The 19,691-nt window shown below is 40.2% G+C and overlaps 1 protein-coding gene across 4 annotated transcripts in view; it reads left to right on the forward strand.

Annotated features, from left to right (window-relative positions):
* The window catches only part of EDC3 (enhancer of mRNA decapping 3), a 37,596-nt gene extending 24,492 nt beyond the window's left edge, over positions 1-13,104 (forward strand). For all 4 annotated transcript variants that reach the window (XM_072147902.1, XM_072147905.1, XM_072147904.1 and 1 more), the window contains 3 exons: positions 3,736-3,889; positions 11,044-11,261; positions 12,340-13,104. In XM_072147902.1, coding sequence (XP_072004003.1) covers positions 3,736-3,889; positions 11,044-11,261; positions 12,340-12,674 — 707 coding nt within the window. In that variant the 3' untranslated portion in view covers positions 12,675-13,104. The remainder of the gene's footprint in view (positions 1-3,735; positions 3,890-11,043; positions 11,262-12,339) is intronic.
* Positions 13,105-19,691: the final 6,587 nt, after the last annotated feature.

Here is a 19,691-nt window from a genome sequence, read left to right on the forward strand (position 1 = left end):
CCTCAGCACTCGCCAGACACGCAGTCCCACGTAACCTATACCTCATGCCACCTCAGCACCCGCCAGACACGCAGTCCCACGTAACACACACCTGCCACCTCAGCACCCGCCAGACACGCAGTCCTACATAACACACACCTGCCACCTCAGCACCTGTCAGACATGCAGTCCCACGTAACATACACCTGCCACCTCAGCACCCGTGAGACATCCATTCCTACGTAACACACACTTGCCACCTCAGCACCCGCCAGACACGCAGTCCCACCTAACATATACCTCATGCCACCTCAGCACCTGTCAGACATGCAGTCCTATGTAAAATACACCTCATGCCAACTCAGCACCTGCAAGACATGCAGTCCCATGTAACATACAGGTCTTCCCTGACCTTATCACATCCACTCCTGTCAGGCCCCCTCACCTCCATACACATGTATGCACACAGTACCTGTACACATTCTACTTGCAGGCAGCCATTACAGCTCTACTTCCTGTGAGGAGACTGCGTAGTAAGCCACGCCCCTCCCGTGACATCACGGCTACCCGGAACAGCTCCATTCTACAGGCTACCAGCGCTGTAGTGTGAGCTGAGCAGTGCCGGCCCGCGCGCTGCCAGTGTAATGTCCTGCACACCATTGCTGTGCTCCGGACCGCTCAGCTCACACACTACAGCCAGGGATAATTGCCAAGCGTACTTTTACGCTTGGCAATTATTCTGGGGAGTAATGGCGCCTCATCATGCGTCTATGACGCTTGGTGAGGCGTTAATGCGATCTCTGACAGGGGGTTTATGTTGCGTTAAAAAACACAATGCAAATTCCGTTGATGGGGTTCAACCCAATCGCATATGCCATATTTTCTGTATTTTCATGACTATAACAATTGTAGATTCACACAGAAGGCATCAAAACTATGAATTAACACATGTGGAATTATAAATCTAACAAAAAAGTTTGAAACAACTGAAAATATGTTGTTTTCAAGGTAGCCACCTTTCACTTTGATTACTGCTATGCACACTCGTGGCATTCTCTTGAAGAGCTTCAAGAGGTAGTTGCCCGAAATAGTCTTTCAACAGTCTTGAAGGAGTTCCCAGAGATGCTTAGCACTTGTTGGACCTCTTGCCTTCACTCTGTGGTCCAGCTCACCCCAAACCACCTCGATTGGGTTCAGGTCTGGTGACTGTGGAGGCCAGGTCATCTGGCGTAGAACCCCAAACACAGCCTGGAGGTGTGTTTGTGGTCATTGTCCTGTTAGAAAATAAATGATGGTCCAACTAAATCCTAACCGGATGAAATAGCATGCCACTGCAAGATGCTGTGGTAACCATGCTGGTTCAGTATACCTTTTTACTTTTGAATAAATCCCCAACAAAGTCACCAGCAAAGCACCATCACACCACCTCCTCCATGTTTCACGTTGGGAACCAGGCATGTAGAGTCCATTCGTTCCCCTTTTCTGCATCGCACAAAGACACGGTGGTTGGAACCAAAGATCTCAAATTTAGACTCATCAGACCAAAGCACAGATTTCCACTGGTCTAATGTCCATTCCTTGTGTTCTTTAGCCCAAACAAGTCTCTGGTGCTTGTTGCCTGTCCTTTTCCTAGCAGCTGTTTTACCATGAAGGTCTCTGCTACACACAGTCTTCTCTTAGCAAAACCTTTTCTGGTGACTACCTCTTGAAGCTCATCAAGAGAATGCCAAGAGTGTGCAAAGCAGTAATCAACACAAAAAGTGGCTACTTTGAAGATCTGAGAATATAAGATATTTTCTCAGTTTTCACACTTTTTTGTTAAGTATATAATTCCACTTGTGTTAATTCATAGTTTTGATGCCTTCAGTGTGAATCTACATTTTTTATTGTCTGAGGGGGTGGGGGATACTGAACATTCTTTGAATGAGAACGTGTCTAAACTTTTGGTCTGTACTGTATGTGATCTGTAACCAGCACCGATCTTTTGCACTGTGTTTCTAACCGCAATGTAAACACCTCATGTGAGCGCACCCTTAGATCTGTCTATACGCAACCCCAACCTGTGGATATCCAGCCTGGATCTCTCCACAAAAAATATGCAGATGTTACATAAGGCCATCTGCAATTGTGACTTATTTTTTTCTTTATATAACGCTTCTGTTTCATGTATCATTGCCTGAAAAATGCTAAAAAAAAAGCCAATAGAAACATTTTATGTTAATATGTTTTAATGTCTCCTTCCTAACCACCACTTCCAGAAACTATACAGGCAGACAGACTTAAGAACAGTTACAAACAAACTTAAGACTTTTCCCCCAATGTGACCTCTGGTGAAGCTCTATGGATGTTGGTAATTTACTAAACTTAAGTCCCAGCTTCAATGATCAACTGTAAGGTGTCTGCAGTGAAGCTTTAGTATTCATCCTTGTTTCCTTGTCAACCCCAAACCCTAAAAATGTTAAATCCAATCGTCACAGGGAACAAAAAATAAATAGTCTGGACAATTACAAATCTATCTGTTCCCGCTTGCATACAAATTCAACTTAAGAATAAAGCTATGGAACCTTTCTTGTACGTAACCCAGGGACTGCCTGTATACAACTATACTAGTGAGCCAAATATTGTACATTCGTTTCACTTGTAGTTCTGGGTCATAAATGAAAATATGATTACTGATCCCAAACCATGTCTCTGACCGTTTTCCCCCCATACAAGTAATGTGGGTGGAGAAAGTAAACAATATATTCAGAATGAAAGAGTTATTTTATTGGGAGCTGGGCACTAGGAAATAGTTTAACTTGTAGAAACCTTAGACAGTATAGTGTAAGTATGCGTAAAATTCCCAAATTAATGTGCAACACTCTATTATGTTGCACATCCAGACCTTCATGGACCTACTGCTACTACTCCCCTCCCCATCACCTTTTAACATTCCTACATCTTTTCCCTTCCTCCTCTCCATTTACCTCCCATGAATTATACATTGTTTTTAACAATTTTATGTAAAAAAAAATTGTTCAATACAACGTTGTTAAGCAACTTGTAGGAGACCTATGGATTCGGCCCGTCTAGCTGCTCCTTTCGGAGTTAATTTTCAATGTAAAGCCATGGTTTTCCCCATCCTCTTTATGATCGTATGCTGTTTACTATATATGCTAAGTGTATTTTCATGTTATAGAGCTGTTAAAAAGTTATATAAGTGATCCGTAGGACTTGATGGATTTTGCAGTATTAAAAGCTGGACAACTCCTTTAATTTACAAAGACCTCTTTCTTTACTATATGTGTATGAACTATTTCCTTTCTTCTCCGGGGTATTGCTTTGCTTAACAAAAACAAAATAGCGTCAAGCTCGCCCACAAGGCTCTTGGTTTCCCAGTGCACGGAGATGTAATCCGAAGTCCCTCGGTTCAACAGCATACAAAAGGAAAACACTCCAGCACATCCATGGGAATCCGTATAAAATAGTAGCTTTATTTCATCCACATAAAAATCCAGACATCACAATCATAGACACATCGAAAAACCAACGCGTTTCGTCCTACCGGACTTAGTCATGGCAAGGCACACCATGACGAAGTTGGTTTTTTGCGGTGTCCATGATTGTGATGTCTGGATTTTTATGTGGATGAAATAAAACTACTATTTTATACGGATTCCCATGGATGTGCTGGAGTTTTTTCCTTTTGTATTGCTTTGCTTAAACTGCAGCCCAAGCTTTGGTTTCTCTAAACTCTAACTTTTGTTTATCCCATAGATTCTGGTTTGGTGGTCCCCAGCATTTCATATGGATTGCACAAGAAGCTCTTAATTGTGGCAGAAAAGCATGGCTTATCCATTGAGAAGCGTCTGGAAATGTCAGGAGTTTGTGCCAGTCAGATGGCTCTGACACTCCTTGGGGGACCAAACAGGTAAGCTGATAATTTGCTCGGCAAAGTTAATGTTTGAATACCAAACCTAACTAAAACTCAAAACTAGGATTCCTTCTCGAGTGTCAGCAGACTGACCATTCATCTTAAAAACCCATGTAACCCACAGGCCTTGTCTTTTAATTAGAATTGTCCTGTTTCCTCAACAGACCAAAACCCCAAACTGATCCCAGACCAGGCTGACTTATACCAGACCTTTCCACATACCAAATAAGTTTGGTCCCCAATAAAGATGCAAAGCCTAGCCCAGAATCCTAAGACAATGCAAAAGCCAGAATAATTGTCTATATTTAAATCTGCCCGTGGTTGAAAATGGGAAACTTTGAAAGCTTCAGAGTATATTTTGAATAATGCCACTAGGTTTTTTTTTTTTTTTTTTAATTAGTGTAATGAATATTGATTCTGGGAAGGTGTCACCAGAAAATGACTTATTTCTTTCTTTTAACCCAACTTTTATGATTGTTAAAAAAAAAATTAAAAAACTGTGCCGTTATCTATATTTAATAAAAAGTACTATATCCTGAAATTTTTATTCTGTATTTTGGGCCTTATGATAGAATGACATTTTCTATTTCTATAGGGCAGTTCTATGTGGCATTCACCTGATTTACATCCCACACAAAAAAAAAGTACATTGGAGTTTTTTTCACGTTCTTTCCCATGATGTCTCTGCAAGGCATTACATGATCATTAAGAGTGAGAACCATCTTTGAGAACACATTGTAATTACCATATATACAAGTACTGCCTAGGTTAGTTAGGGTTTTTTTTTTTTTTTTAAACTGGATTTGTATGCAAGTCGGAACTGTTAACATTATAGTTGTAACCCCAGTCAAAAATGTTTTTGGTCTCTGTGTGATTTTAAAAATGTTGGATTGTCATAAGAACCAGGATTAACAATAAATCTTAATTGCAGACACCTTTGTAACTGTTTATCCTAGGCCAAGGCTACAATACAGTAAATTACCAACATCCCAAGGTCTGTTTGTAACTAGGGGTTTTCTGTAAGTCAGGTGTTCTTAAGTAGGGGACCGCCTGTACTTGAGTATAACCCGAGTTTTTTATCTCAAAAAATGTGCTGAAGAACCTCACCTCGGCTTATGCTCGAGTCACGAAAAACCTTGGCCTTCCGACGCCCCCTCCTCTTCTATACATAAAATGCTTCGTCATCAGCTCCATGTCGCCGCACTGTCCGTTGCAATGTCTGTGACGTCATCCGCTTGCTGACATTCTCCTATGTGTGTCGGCATTGGCACACACTATAATGTCAGCGAGCAGCTGAAGTCCTGATGCTTGGGACGGACAGGCTATACGCTACAGGGGGCTGGCAGGCTGTATACTGGGGAGGCTGTGACCAATGCATTTCCCACCCTCGGCTTATACTAGAGACAATAGGTTTTTTGTGTTAAAATTGTCGGTCTCGGCTTATACTCGAGTCGCTTATAAACAAGTATATACGGAAATCTCTCCATCTTTATTATGTACAAGTATACAGTTAGGGAGATGATTGTAATAGGGGATTGTCTTGTATGTGGTACAATCCATGGAATTTTCAAAAATACATTATGATTTAACCCCTTAACGCTCTGCGCCGTAGCTCTACGGCGCAGAGGTATAAGGGATGTATGAAGAGGGCTCACGGGCTGAGTCCTCTTCATACAGAGGTGGGGGTTTTTGCATTTTGCACAAAACCCCCACCGCTAATAACCGCGGTCGGTGCTTGCACCGATCGCGGCTATTAACCCTCTAAACGCCGCCCGCAAAGTCGCGGGCGGCGTTTAAAAGACGGCGGCGCGCGGGCGCCGCCATCTTTTTTTCGATCGCCACGCCCCCGAACGTCATCGGGGGGCGGCGATCGGTTACCATGGTAGCCTCGGGTCTTCTTTTGACACGAGGCTACATGGTTTATGCAGGTTCGTTACAATGAGCCAGTGGCTCATTGTAATGTATGACCTGCAAAAATGCCATATATTGCAATACTATAGTATTGCAGTATATGGTAGGAGCGATCTGACCATCTAGGGTTAATGTACCCTAGATGGTCTAAAAAATAGTGAAAAAAAAAAGAAAAAAAAAAGTTTAAAAAATAAAAAAAATTAATAAAATATTAAAAGTTCAAATCACCCCCCTTTCCCTAGAACGGATATAAAACATAACAAACAGTAAAAATCACAGACATATTAGGTATCGCCGTGTCCCAAAATGCCCGATCTATCAAAATATAAAAACGGTTACGGCCGGCGGTGACCTCCGAGGCGGGAAATGGCGCCCAAATGTCCGAAATGCGACTTTTACACCTTTTTACATAACATAAAAAATGAAATAAAAAATGATCAAAATGTCGCACAGACCTCAAAATGGTAGCAATGAAAACGTCGCCTCATTTCGCAAAAAATGACCCCTCACACATTTCCGTGCGCCAAAGTATGAAAAAGTTATTAGCGTCAGAAGATGGCAAAAAAATTTTTTTCTTTTTTGTACACATTCGTTTAATTTTTGAAAATGTATTAAAACACAATAAAACCTATATAAATTTGGTATCACCGCGATCGCACCGAACCAAAGAATAAAGTAGGCGTGTTATTTGGAGCGAAGAGTGAAAGTCGTAAAAACTGAGCCCACAAGAACGTGACGTGCGGTTTTTTTTCAATTTTTCCACATTTGAAATTTTTTTTCAGCTTCGCAGTACACGGCATGTTAAAATAAATAACATTACGGGAAAGTAAAATTTGTTACGCACAAAATAAGCCCTCACACAGGTCTGTACACGTAAAAATGAAAAAGTTATGGATTTTTGAAGTTGGAGAGCGAGAAATTAGCCGAAAAACCCTCCGTCCTTAAGGGGTTAATGTCTGCGATAAGATAGTTGATGCTGGTAGTCAGTCGTCATTCATCCATCATACCCAGTTGGCTGTGTCATTATTCTAGAAAATGTGGGTTCTGTCAAAGTATAAAACTATAATTCTCTGTGACCCTGTACTTGCTAAAGTAGTCATCTATCTGGCCAACTCATGGGGGATGAAGAATGGACTCTCCCTAGTCAGCTCTGGTTGAAGCATTGGTCATGTTGATCCTTTTTTCATTTTTGGACTCAAAAGCACAACCAGAAGTGCCTGAAAGCTGCTTCCTCCCATTCCTACTATAAGGCTTCATGCACACGAACGTATGCTACTTCCGAGTCGCAGCCCGGTGTAACAGACGTCCTCTCCAGCTGGAGAAGGGGAGGCTAGAGCTCTCCTCACCCCTCCCCCCCCCCCCTCCATGGGGAACAAATGCTGCTAGGCTGTAAATATGGTGAAAGATGCCATTCTCTATCTTTTTCAGTGCTTCATTCCTCTCACTGATCTCAGGAGTCCTGTCCCATGTATTGCTGAGGCCAGCGATTGCTTTCTTCAGTTTGTTTGGGTATCCAGGCACTTTATCACCACAGTGAAGTAAACGTAGTGGATGGGCATGCAGTTGCAATGTATAAAACTATTGAGTAGCTGCTTTTGGCTTATGCCATCTGTTTGTTTTTATTGTTTTGCCAATATTTAATATCTTAAATTGCTATTTTAAGGATCGCTTTAGATCATCTTCTTGCTGATAATGATGATGGGAGATCTACTATTAGGACCCAGGGCAAAGTAATACCCCTTGGAAAGACACTTGCGATCTAGTTTTCTACTATATTGCACACCAGCACAGGGTGAAAGAAGTTGTACTAAACCATGAGTCAATAACTATCGATAATGGAGTTGCCAAACCAATGTCTATCCTTCAAACTGGGAACTGGGCCACCAGGCGTGCAAGATAAGGAGAGGAACGGAGCCAGTTGTGGAGCCAGGCCTCTATTTCCCACTGTTAAAGTGATACAAGTCTGCCTGGAATGTTCTCCTGACACGCGATGCAGATCTTCTGCCCTCCTCTCGTCCTGCTGCTCTCACACCACTCCGGTAATACTAGTTCTCTTCACCGCTTCAAAGTACAAACCTATTTAGCAAGCCTCGCGTGTGTATAAACAAGCACAAATAAATTACTAGGTGTGTGCTGGTCCTCAGTGTGAATAAACCGGATATCATTACTGCTGCATGAAACACACCGACATCTCCTAGGACCTGACATTCAGCGCCTATTTACTGTGTAGTAACATAATCATTAAATCACCTACTAATACTATGTCATCTTATGTATTATGCAAATTATCTCATCCACTAATTGTATATGTTATATAGTAATGTCATTGAGACATTTTTATGGTTGGCGCTTTACTGTTTTTTATTATTAGAAAATGTGTTTCTACTTGGGGAAAACTAGTTTGTGAGGGAAAAGGGACAAAAGGAACTCTTGGATAATTTATACAATTCGACTACTAGTGATGGGGAAAAAAAATTACTTCTATAGATGCCCTAGTCCATCCATACTGATACAATGGTCCTTTGGTTACAATTTTATAAGAAAGTGTTATACGTAACAACCACATTAAAATTATTTAGGCGGTTTCATCTGAAAAATAAACTAAACTGCATTGTAAAGAACAGCATTCAGTTTTAACACATTAAAAAATTGTCTTTTAGCTGCTAAATTTTTTTTGGGATCTCTTATGACCTTAATGGGGACATACAATTCTAAAAAAAAAACACAGACACAACGTATAAAGAAATATATAGTATTGCATATTAATATTACCCAATAAAATGGTAGAAAATTCACCTGCATAGCCATAATCGCCTTGTTTACCAAAAACTACACATATATCAATACGTCACCTAAGCGGGAATTAATTACTGTATATTACAAATAGCCTTTTTTTTTTCTTATTGTTAACTTAACCCCAAATAAAGCTAAAAAAGAAAACCATTGTAAATCATTTGTTGTATCAAGTAGCCCTATGTGTCAGGATGAAAAAGCTGGAAATTTATGACTCTTAAGACATTCACAAATTTTCTAAAAATGCCCGGCCGTCCTCTGGTAATGAACACTGAATTCAGGAGGTCAGGCAGGACTCATTTTTTTAATAACTTCCAATTGAAGAAATGTTTACATATGGCAAATGAATTTAATTAAATGTGAATGCCCCTTTAAGTAATAAGCTTTTTAAGACCTTAAATCGGCATGTACAAATCTACCTTTACTTGTCACAGGGGCACTTGGTAGTGGGCATTGTTCAGTCAAGTGCGGCATCTGTGGGTACAGTTCAAAACACATAAGACGCCATTTATCTTGAGTCTGAATATTTTTTGGGGGAGGGGAGCTGTTGAGATTACTTCATTTATCTTACAATGTCATCTATTTGGCAGCGGTGTCTTTTGGTTTTAAGTGACCTCTTGAAAAAAAAAAAAAAAAAAAACAAAACTTGGTGCGCGCTGAAGATATATGCGGGTAGGAGGTTCAAAGAGCCTGCTGGGGTGTGTAGTAGCCGTGCCGTGTAGCCTCAACTCCGGCTACTCCATGCCCATTAGCCTCTTTAGAAAATTTTAAATATTAGGGAAATAAAAGTTAGAAAAGGATACAGGGGACGTGAGGATTAGCCCTTAAAAGGGCTATCCTCATGTACAATAGAGGCACCTACCATGCGATCTACCTTAAAGGAAACCTACCACTTGTAGTGGCAGGTTTCTGATGGAAATACCGGGCACCAGCTCGGGGTGAGCTGGTGCCGGAGCTTATTTTCGTTAGTGTTTTAAACCGCGGTATCGCGGTTTAAAACACTTTTTAAACTTTATAGCCGGCGCAGGCAGGTACGCGCTCGGCGCTTACCATGCGCGCGGCTACATAGGAAGTGATAGAGAGCCGCGCGCATGGTAAGCGCAGAGCGCGTACCTGCCTGCGCCGGCTATAAAGTTTAAAAAGTGTTTTAAACCGCGATACCGCGGTTTAAAACACTAACGAAAATAAGCTTCGGCACCAGCTCACCCTGAGCTGGTGCCCGGTACAGGCAGTCCCCGGGTTACATACAAGATAGGGTCTGGAGGTTTGTTCTTAAGTTGAATTTGTATGTAAGTCGAAACTGTATATTTTATAATTGAAGTTCTAGACAAATTTTTTTTCTTTTGCCCCAGTGACAATTGGAGTTTCAAAATTTTTGCTGTAATTGGCCCAAGGATTATCAATAAAGCTTCATTACAGACACCTTACAGCTGATCATTGCAGTCTGGGGCTATAGTATCACCCAGAGAGCTTCATCAGTGGTCACAGTGGGCAGAGGGGTCCGTCTGTAACTATGGGTTGTCTGTAAGTCGGGTGTCCTTAAGTAGGGGACTGCCTGTATTTCCATCAGAAACCTGCCACTACAAGTGGTAGGTTTCCTTTAATAGGTAGATCCGTGGGGGTAAGTTTCCTTTAACCCTTTAAACACAGTGATCTAATCGGATCACAACATTGGATGGCACACTTTAATTTTGTGGAGATCACCATCACTAAGAAGGCTTCATTATTTCTATGATTGTCTGCATCTATTGAAGGCAGCCACAGGTAGTGAAAATATGCCCTCTACTGTCATACTGTAGTATTGCAATATATGACATGAGATCAGAAGAATCTATATTCCCACCTCCTAAAGGATTTAGTTTCCCTGTATCTTAATATTCCTGTATATAATGATCACATACAATGAATGCCATATCTCAAGAAGGAGTGGGGTGGAAACACAAAAATGGCCAAATCGCCAATCTTTCCATAGTTTTTTTTTTTTCTCCTGTAAAAATTGACATAAGGTCCTACATTTTCCAAAACAGTTTATCAATATAAATAAACGCTAAATAAATGTAGTATTTGGGGTATGGTACTAAGCCAAAGACTAAAGGTGATGTGGCGTTTGGACTGCTTGGTGAAAACAAAGAAATAATTTTGGTTTTTTGAGATTGGGATGTAAAAATTGAAAAGCAAAACTGTAAAAAGGGTTAAAACTGTGCTGACTACCGTACAAAATAAGCAGAGCGCAGCAGTAATTTATTCCTGAACGGTTCAAGAAATGAACATTTGGGCTGTGGTTAGTGTTTGCAATGTGAACAGGTTTTGTGTTGGATGTTCTTCCTAACTTGGGTCCATGTCTGTGAGTATCCACAGAAGGCCACCTCTATCAATGTTTCCTAACATATTGCATTAACAAATTATTTTGGAATCCTTTTTTCATTATTTTTATAATCTATTTGCAGGCTCAATCCCAAAAATGTTCATCAACGACCTACAGTTGCCCTTTTGTGTGGGCCACATATCAAAGGAGCTCAGGGAATAAGCTGTGGTCGGCACTTGGCCAATCATGATGTAGATATTATCCTATTCTTACCGAATTTCGTGAAGATGTTGGAGCCTGTTACCAACGAGCTAAATCTTTTTTGTCAGACGGAGGGCAAGCAGGTGTCAAATGTAAGAGGTCAGTATTTAACAGATGATGACTATTTCTTGTACTAACCTGTTTCATTTTAGTCCTAATTACACCGATTAAGATTTTCTGGGCCACTATATAGAGTACATCGCCTTGAAGACGGTCACAACCACAAGAAGACATTGCCTAAGTATTCTGTACCTCTTGATGCAGTGCTGCCATCTGTTGCCTTTTCTGAGGAACGCAACAATATAACAACCATCATTCTTCACATGATCATATTTTTTTTTTAAGTTTGTATGTTCATAAATTCACATCCCATCCCATTAATTTGACTGTAGCTTAAATTTTCCTTGTACCTATAAAGTAACAAACAGCTTGGGATGGTGGAATGTCTTAGGAAATACACATCTGATTTGAAAAATGTATTTATTTTTCAAAATTCTATCCAATGATGCCAAACTTGGCCCCCAGACGGCAAATTATGAATGGTAAATGGGAACTCCTTCCCCCCTCCTTTTTATTGCAAATTTTTCCCGGAAAATTAATTGTTTTGACCTAGGTATCTTAGGTATTTTTTAATTTTGGTGCTGAAGTCGCCAAAAATGTGATAGGAAAGCACTCGAAGAGAACAGCAAAACTACTACAGTACACGTAGTCGTTCCTGGGTTACACTGAATGTAGTTTTTACGCAAAAAAAAAAAAAATTGATCCTATTTTTTTTTTCACCCCCCCAGGTGGGAGGTAAGGGAATCTAATTTAGTAGCATTGGATAGCTTTTTAAGAACGGTTTGTCAATCTGATATGTAATTTTTTTTTACCCATTTTGATTTTTGGTGATTAGAGGTCAATTTGTTAATGAAAGTGACTTGAATCGTATATTGAATCGATGTAATTTTCGAATTTGCAGTAAAAAAATGTGGGTTCCCGTTTAATGTTTTACAGCTGCCCCCCACCAGGTGTCATTGGACAGATTTCTGAAAAATATGTACAGTATTTTAGTTTTCTGATCCAATGTGTATTTTGTGAGATATTCCACCATCCTGACCTTTTTGTGACAACTTGTATGTATATATTATTGTGTTCTACAGATATCATTTTATATAAATAAATATATCTGTTCCAGATCTTCCAGATTGCCCTGTAGACCTGGTTATCAACTGCCTGGACTGCCACGAAAATGCCTATCTGCGAGACCAACCGTGGTACAAAGCTGCTGTGGATTGGGCCAACCAGAATCGTGCCCCTGTGCTTAGCATCGACCCTTCAGTTGCAGACCGGGAACAGGGTATACATGCCAAGTGGTCACTAGAGCTGGGCCTCCCGTTGGCTCTTGGGGAGCAGGCTGGGCGAGTTTACCTGTGTGACATTGGCATTCCCCAGAAGGTTTACCGTGAGGTGGGAATCAGCTATCACTCACCGTTTGGTTGCAAATTTGTCATTCCCCTGCATTCCATGTAGGAATATTATCACCAGACAGTGTTTATTATCACACACCCTTCACGATGGTGCTTACTGCCACAGCTGTCCCCCTCCATCCATCTGGTAATAGCTTTATGCAGAGCAGCCTATTGCTGCCCACAGTCATTGGTAATCGAGGAAACTGAATTGTTTTATGTTCATTGTCTTATCCTCTCCCCAGCAGTCAAGTTAGCAAAGCAAGAAGTGGACTTTAAAGAGTCACGAGAAAAGTTTGGGGTTTTTATTTCTGCTGTTTTTTATTTTCTTTTTAATTTGTGTAATGTAACTGCTGACTTAAACAGTTTTGAATTCGTATTCCTTGGTTAACACAAACCTGTTACTGTGTAGCATTACCAGCTGTTTTTTGCCTTTGCCATGTTACTACTTGACTAATGTGGTATGTACCAAATGAAGCACTTGGTGTTCTGTGTATGGTGTGTGTGTGTTTTTTTTTTTTTTTTGCGGAGCAGGGGGGAGGTTTGCAGGTTCATCACCAGTTGCATTATATTTAGTGATAGGCTACGTTTAAAAAAAAAAAAGGGTCTATTTCTGTGGCAAGTGCATAGATTTTTGCAAGTCACATTAAAGATGGCCTTTACCTCCCCCAACTCTTGAATCATTTAATAGCCGCTGTTCTACTGATTCCTGTACAGTTTAGCCCACACTGTTTATAATTATATAATATAATAATAGTATAACATTGTCTGCTTACAGCCAGGACCACCCATTTGATACTAGAGCCTATTTTGCATATTGATTACTTAAACTATGCTAATAAGGGTCTCTGCTCAATCCAAGGATCACCCTCCATAACCCTATGGACCCCAGGAGGTGTAAAAATAACACACCCTATACTTGCACTCCTGGTGTGGCCTGTATTTGTCATGTCTCCTGTTTTTCGAATTCTGGTCAGTATATATGACAATACTCAGCCTCAGCTGAAGAGAAAAGATCTATGGACATACTTCCAGTCATATACACTGAAGGCTACCGTGCTCAAACAGGTGAGGGAGGGAAACTTATACAATACAAAATATATATTTTTCCAGCATGGTTGCACACAGAAAACCCTTCAGATTTCCAAAGAAAATCCATGTGAAAATATATAGTGTTTTATGAACTATTGGCTTACTATCCAGCTTACAGGATTTTAAAAAAATCTTGCACACAGATCTGAAGTGAATTGGAGCTGCATTCTGCGTTCCATTAACTACTTCTTTGGGAATTCTGTTATTTGTGAACAGGTCAGGAGGACTTGCAGTCACCTGTTCTGTAGATCACAGGAAGTCTTTTTTTTTACAATGAATTACAAAAAAAATACAGTATTTTTTGGACTATAAGGCGCACAAAAAATCCTTTGATTTTCTTATAGTCCAGTGCGGTCATGAAGAAAAACTGATGAACTAATACAATACAGACAAGTAAATAAAAGGTGTGTTCAGGCTGTAACATTGGACTCTCACAAGATCCCGCACTAATATTGCAGAGGCTGAAGTGCAGAGGGGCTTGGTTTATGCCCCCATAGCACTTCACGCTCATTAGCATATTTTATCTAAAACCTTTTGGGGTGGAATAAAGTATTAAGAGATTGAAACAAAATGTTCTCTGGATTAGGGATTTTAAGACTAAAGAACCTTTATCCTGGTTTGGGGGCTAAAATGACATGATTCATTATTTTAACGGAAATCTTCCAAAATAATCAGGCATGATAAACCGGGGACATTAATGGATCCAGACTCTGGAAATCAATAAAATAAACGTTTACATTTATGCTTATATTTACATTGCCAGAGTCCCTCGTTTCTGAAGCACATCTTGCACCCCTTCCCTCTTCCTGCTTTAAATTCACCACAGCAGAGAGTTTTTCTATACAGTAGGAGGGGGAGTGCTCCTGCAGTATTATAGCTTGTGAAGCTGCAGCATAGAGGGGCTCTGGTAACGCCCTCCAGATTCCTTCTGGCTCATAAGCATAATTTTCAAAGTTGATTTTAGAGAGGAGGAGGCCATGGATAACAAATATAAGATTCTCACAGTGCTTGGATGTATGATCATGATTGACTTTAACGGTAAAACTTAAGATATGGATATCTGAAGTGACTCTCCCCTTCCAGCCTCTAAGACCAGTCTCTATGAGCGAGTGTAGAGAATCTCCGTGTGCTGGTAGGATTTCTTGGCCTGAACCTTGTATTAATGGACTGAACTGACATACCGTTCAGTACAGTGATACAAGGTTTGGTGCGGGAAAACCCCCACCACATGGAGCGTTTTTCTCTGACTGCACTTGCTCCTTGGCTAGTGGCCTAAAATGACTTTTTTATTAAGTAGGGGGGAGTTTTGATGTAAAAGGGGGAATGCTAAAAAAGATATTCCATACCCTACATGTGGGTGAGCTGTATACATGTTTCATGTTAGAATAACAGCCATGAGCACGGACACATTAAAGTATTATCCATGTAGTGCAGCGTGTGCCACCCGATCTGAAACTGGACATTGCACGGGCAGTTTTCTCTGTTGTGTGTACCTGCTCTTACAAGATCTGCAGCATTACAGTAACGGCAAGATGATAACAGACATTAGAAATGACGTTCTGTGAAAGATTTTCCTTCACCTCTGCCAGCTCCAGGACCAATATATCAATGTATGCAAAACACTTTCTACATGTTCAGTTTGCCAGGAAGGATGGTGTACATTACATTAAGAATTAAGTATGCCTCATAGGAAAGATTACAATACACTCAACACTTTTCCAAATTGTGTAAAGGTGTGTGGCTTTGTAACGGTGTAGCGTCAGGTATATGAATCTGGCATAAACTAAACCTACTACTAGGAGGTAGCATAACGATGAAGCAGCCCTCCAAGTAGTAAGAGAAAAGTGATTGATTCCACCATCAATCACTTTTCTCTTACTACTTGGAGTGCTGCTTCATCGTTGTGCTACAGATTCGTAAGGTTCAAGCCGGAACCCATTAGGAGACCCTTTAATTATATATAGTGCTGCTCTGCATTTTTTTGATTTTACTACTAGGTGTAATGTATGAAGCATCCAGCATCAGACATTAATAAGTCTGGCGCAGCATTAAACTGTCTAGTCTAACGGGACTTTGGAGAAATCTGCCCCTATTCCTCTATCAGTAGGGGCTGATTTCATCACATGTGATCAGACATGTGCTTTCTTAGCTCTAAATTTGCACCCTGCTTTTATTATTCTGTTTGTGGTCTGTGGGCCCTGAGATCTCAGCACTTGCGTGCTCACTATTGCTGGCTTGTGTATTTGGGCTTTTCTCCAGTAAAAACTTTTTGCTGTTCTTCATAGTCGGTAGTAACGGAACCAACTTAATCTATGTTATTTCTCATCACGTAGTGTGGCTCTTTCCTCATAACTATTGCCACATGTTTACCACTGCTCGTCTGAGCTAGCTTTGTTTTGTTGATTGTATTATACTGACCTGAAATGTAAAGGGAAGCAGTCTTTGCCGATGTCAAACATTACCAGCCCCCATATCCTATACCTGCAAGATACCTAAAAGATATTGGAGGCCTTGCTTGTCCTTAACCCCTTACCGCCACAGCCCTTTTTCGATTTTGCGTTTTCATTTTTCACTCCCCACATTCAAAAATCTGTAACTTTTTTATTTTTCCATGTACAGAGCTGTGTGACGGCTTATTTTCTGCGTAACAAATTACACTTCAAAATGGTGGTATTTAATATTCCATGCCGTGTACTGGGAAGCGGGAACAAAATTCCAAATGCAGTGAAATTGGTAAAAAAAAAACGCATTTGTGCCATATTCTTGTGGGCTTGGATTTTACGGATTTCACTGTGCACCCCAAATGACATGTCTACTTTATTCTTTGGGTCGGTACGATTACGGAGATACCAAATTTGTATAGGTTTTATAATGTTTTCATACATTTAAAAAAATTAAAACCTCCTGTACAAAATTTTTTTGGGGGATTTTGCCCTCTTCTGGTGCTAATAACTTTTTCATACTTTAGTGTATGGAGCTGTGGGTGGTGCCGTTTTTTGCGGATTTTGATGACGTTTACAAAGTTATCATTTTTAGAACCTTGTGATCACTTTTTATAGAATTTTAAATTTTTTTCTTTAAATGGCAAAAAAATGTCCATTTTCGACTGTGGGCGCCATTTTCCGTTACGGGGTTAATCACAGTCAAAAACAGTTATCATATTTTGATAGATCGGGCATTTTCGGACGCGGTGATACCTAATGTGTTTATGATTTTTACTGTTTATTTATATTTATATCAGTTCTAGGGAAAGGGAGGTGATTTGAAGCTACCATGGCGACGGTCACGGGGAGCGGCGATCCACGTAAAGATGGCGGCGCCCGCGCCTGACCTTTGCCGGCGGCGATCAGGGGTAAAACACCCGCGGGTGTTACCGGTAAGCCTTTGCTGCGATATGCAGCAAAGACTTACCGGCTGCGGAGAGGGCTCGGCCCTCGAGCCCTCTCCATGTACCGGGACCCGACATGTGACGTACTATTACGTCACATGTCGGGAAGGGGTTAAAGTGGTATTCCCATGAAGACAAGTTTCTTAAATCTACTCAGGATAACAAAATAACACATTCTCTTAATCACTGTTATTAACAAAAATGCAGCATTTCACAGGTTATACTTCTAACCTGTCTCTATCAGTCCTGGTGTACACAATTTTGGTTGACCCTAGACCCAACCCTCAATCTTCTGACTTTTCTCTGCCTCTAGCCCCTCCCTGCTGCATTCCAGTAGAAGCTCTACACAGCGTGAGGTAGTGTTGGGAATTACGTCTCTTCTTAGTCAGCTGTGTCATTAAGCTCCACTCACTCAAGAGCTGGCTCTCCTGGCTCCTAAATGCCTCCCTATTACATTTATAATAAGGAGCCACAGTCCAGCACTCCCACTCCATACCACTTTTAACCCTATGGTATCAGGTCAAAGGGAGCATGGTGAGACAGTTAGGGCAGGGTTAAGTGAGCCACTGAGGGGAGCTGGCTCCTATTTTTGAATGACACTTCACTAGGAGTGGAAAGCTACAACCAAATAAGTTCTTTATCCCGGGCAGAGAAAGGAGGTATATAGTAGAGCTATAAACCTGTAGTGAAGTGTTGCACACGTCTACCTATTGGAGCTACATACGGTCATGGACTGATCCATCAAGTCCACAAATTAGAAACATATAAAAAAAATTTCATCTGATTGGAGCTCCTGATTCTTTTTGTCTCTTTGGAAGTACAGTTCAAGACACCTTCAGGTGAAGACCCAATTTATTCTAAAGTTTGGCACACTAAAAAGATCTGATTCCACTAGTGTTTGCAACAGATCGCTAGATGGAAGGAATTCACACATACATGGCGTAGTACGTTCCAGTTGGGCACATGAAACTGGCGTCCTTATTGAGATTTTAAATGTGCATTTTAACTTTGCCTTTTTGAGTATATTTTAAATGAATAAATTCTGAATGACAAGAACATACTATAATGATAGTATGTAATAGCTGTCATAGCAGAGGGGAGAAAGTCATGTTTAATATGCATCTTGTGGATCTCATCATCTCTGATCTGTCTCATCTCTCTTTTTCTCTGTCAGATACTAGTGAATGTTCAGAAGGTAAATGAAAGGGTTTATAAACCTGTACCCTGATAATCTAAGTACATTGTCAGCACACAGCATCTCATAGAACTAGAGGGATAATAATGTGTCTGCTTAGAGTCCCCATCCACACTCTGGAATCTTACAGTGACCATCACTGTGTCATAGTTTTATTGCTGTTATAGCTCCTAAGTAAAATTGTAAAGTAAGGTGTTAAAAATTCTTTGTGTAAATCTCACTAGGGGATTGAAATCCGAGAACTTTCTTTCATTGGCAAACCCCTTAAACCACTTCATTACTGGGCAATTTTCTATTATTTTTTTTTTTTTTTTTTTTTTTTACTTCCCTCTTTCTACAAGCCATATCTTTTTTATTTTTCGGTTTTACAGAAAAATTGGAGGGCTTGTTATCTGTGAGACAAATTGTATTTTCTAGTGGCATATTATATTTTGTTCACTGTAAAGGGAAACTGGGATAAATTTCCAAATGTGTTAGAATTGCCACTATATTCCTACAGACTTTGTTTATACATCTATGAGGTCCAAATAACAGCTCATCTTTATTCATTGGGTTGGTACGATCACAGTGATACCAAACTTATATAGGTTTTTATTATGTTTTGCCATATTCTGACAGCAATAACTTTTTCATACTAAGCTGAATGGGGCTGTGTAAGGTGTCACTTTTTTGTGTGACAAGTTGAGGTTTTCATTGATACCATTTTGTGGAGTGTACAGCCTTGAGATCACTTTTTATTTAAAGTTTTATGTTTTGCAAAATAGTGGTGATTTGGGAATTTGGGTGCCAATAATAATAATAATTCTTTATTTATATAGCGCACACAGATTACGCAGCGCTGCACAAGCATGTCAAATTCGTCCAGGGTTCATGTTGGGAATAACTGTTTTCATATTTTGATATAAGTATTGCCGTGTCCCAAAATGTCCAAACATGTTTATGATTTCACATTTGTAATATTTTATTTTTTACTATTATCTTGATCTCTCATACAATATACTGCAATACAATTGTTTTGCAGTATTATGTGAAAATACTGGTTCTAGATTTGTCTATGAACTGGAACTTTTAAATGTTGGAGGGCAAAAATAAAATAGTGAGTATCCGTAAAACATGGCTGAACAGTAGCTATGACTGGGCTGTAAGTCTAGATGGTTATAGTCTTTTTAAAAACGATAGGCTAAATTAAAAAAAGGGGGAGGGGTTTGTTTATATATGAATTCTTGCCTCAAGCCCGTACTGCGAGATGACATCGGCGACGCAAATGAAAATGTGGAATCCCTATGGGTGGAGATAAGAGGAGGGAAAAAGAATAATAAAATATTACTAGGGGTTTGTTATAAGGCTCCAAATATAAATGAGGCAGCAGAGGAAATGCTGATAAGTGAAATGGATGCGGCTTCAAA

Source organism: Engystomops pustulosus, chromosome 4 (assembly GCF_040894005.1).
Source record: "Engystomops pustulosus chromosome 4, aEngPut4.maternal, whole genome shotgun sequence".
Classification (NCBI taxonomy): Eukaryota; Metazoa; Chordata; class Amphibia; order Anura; family Leptodactylidae; genus Engystomops; species Engystomops pustulosus.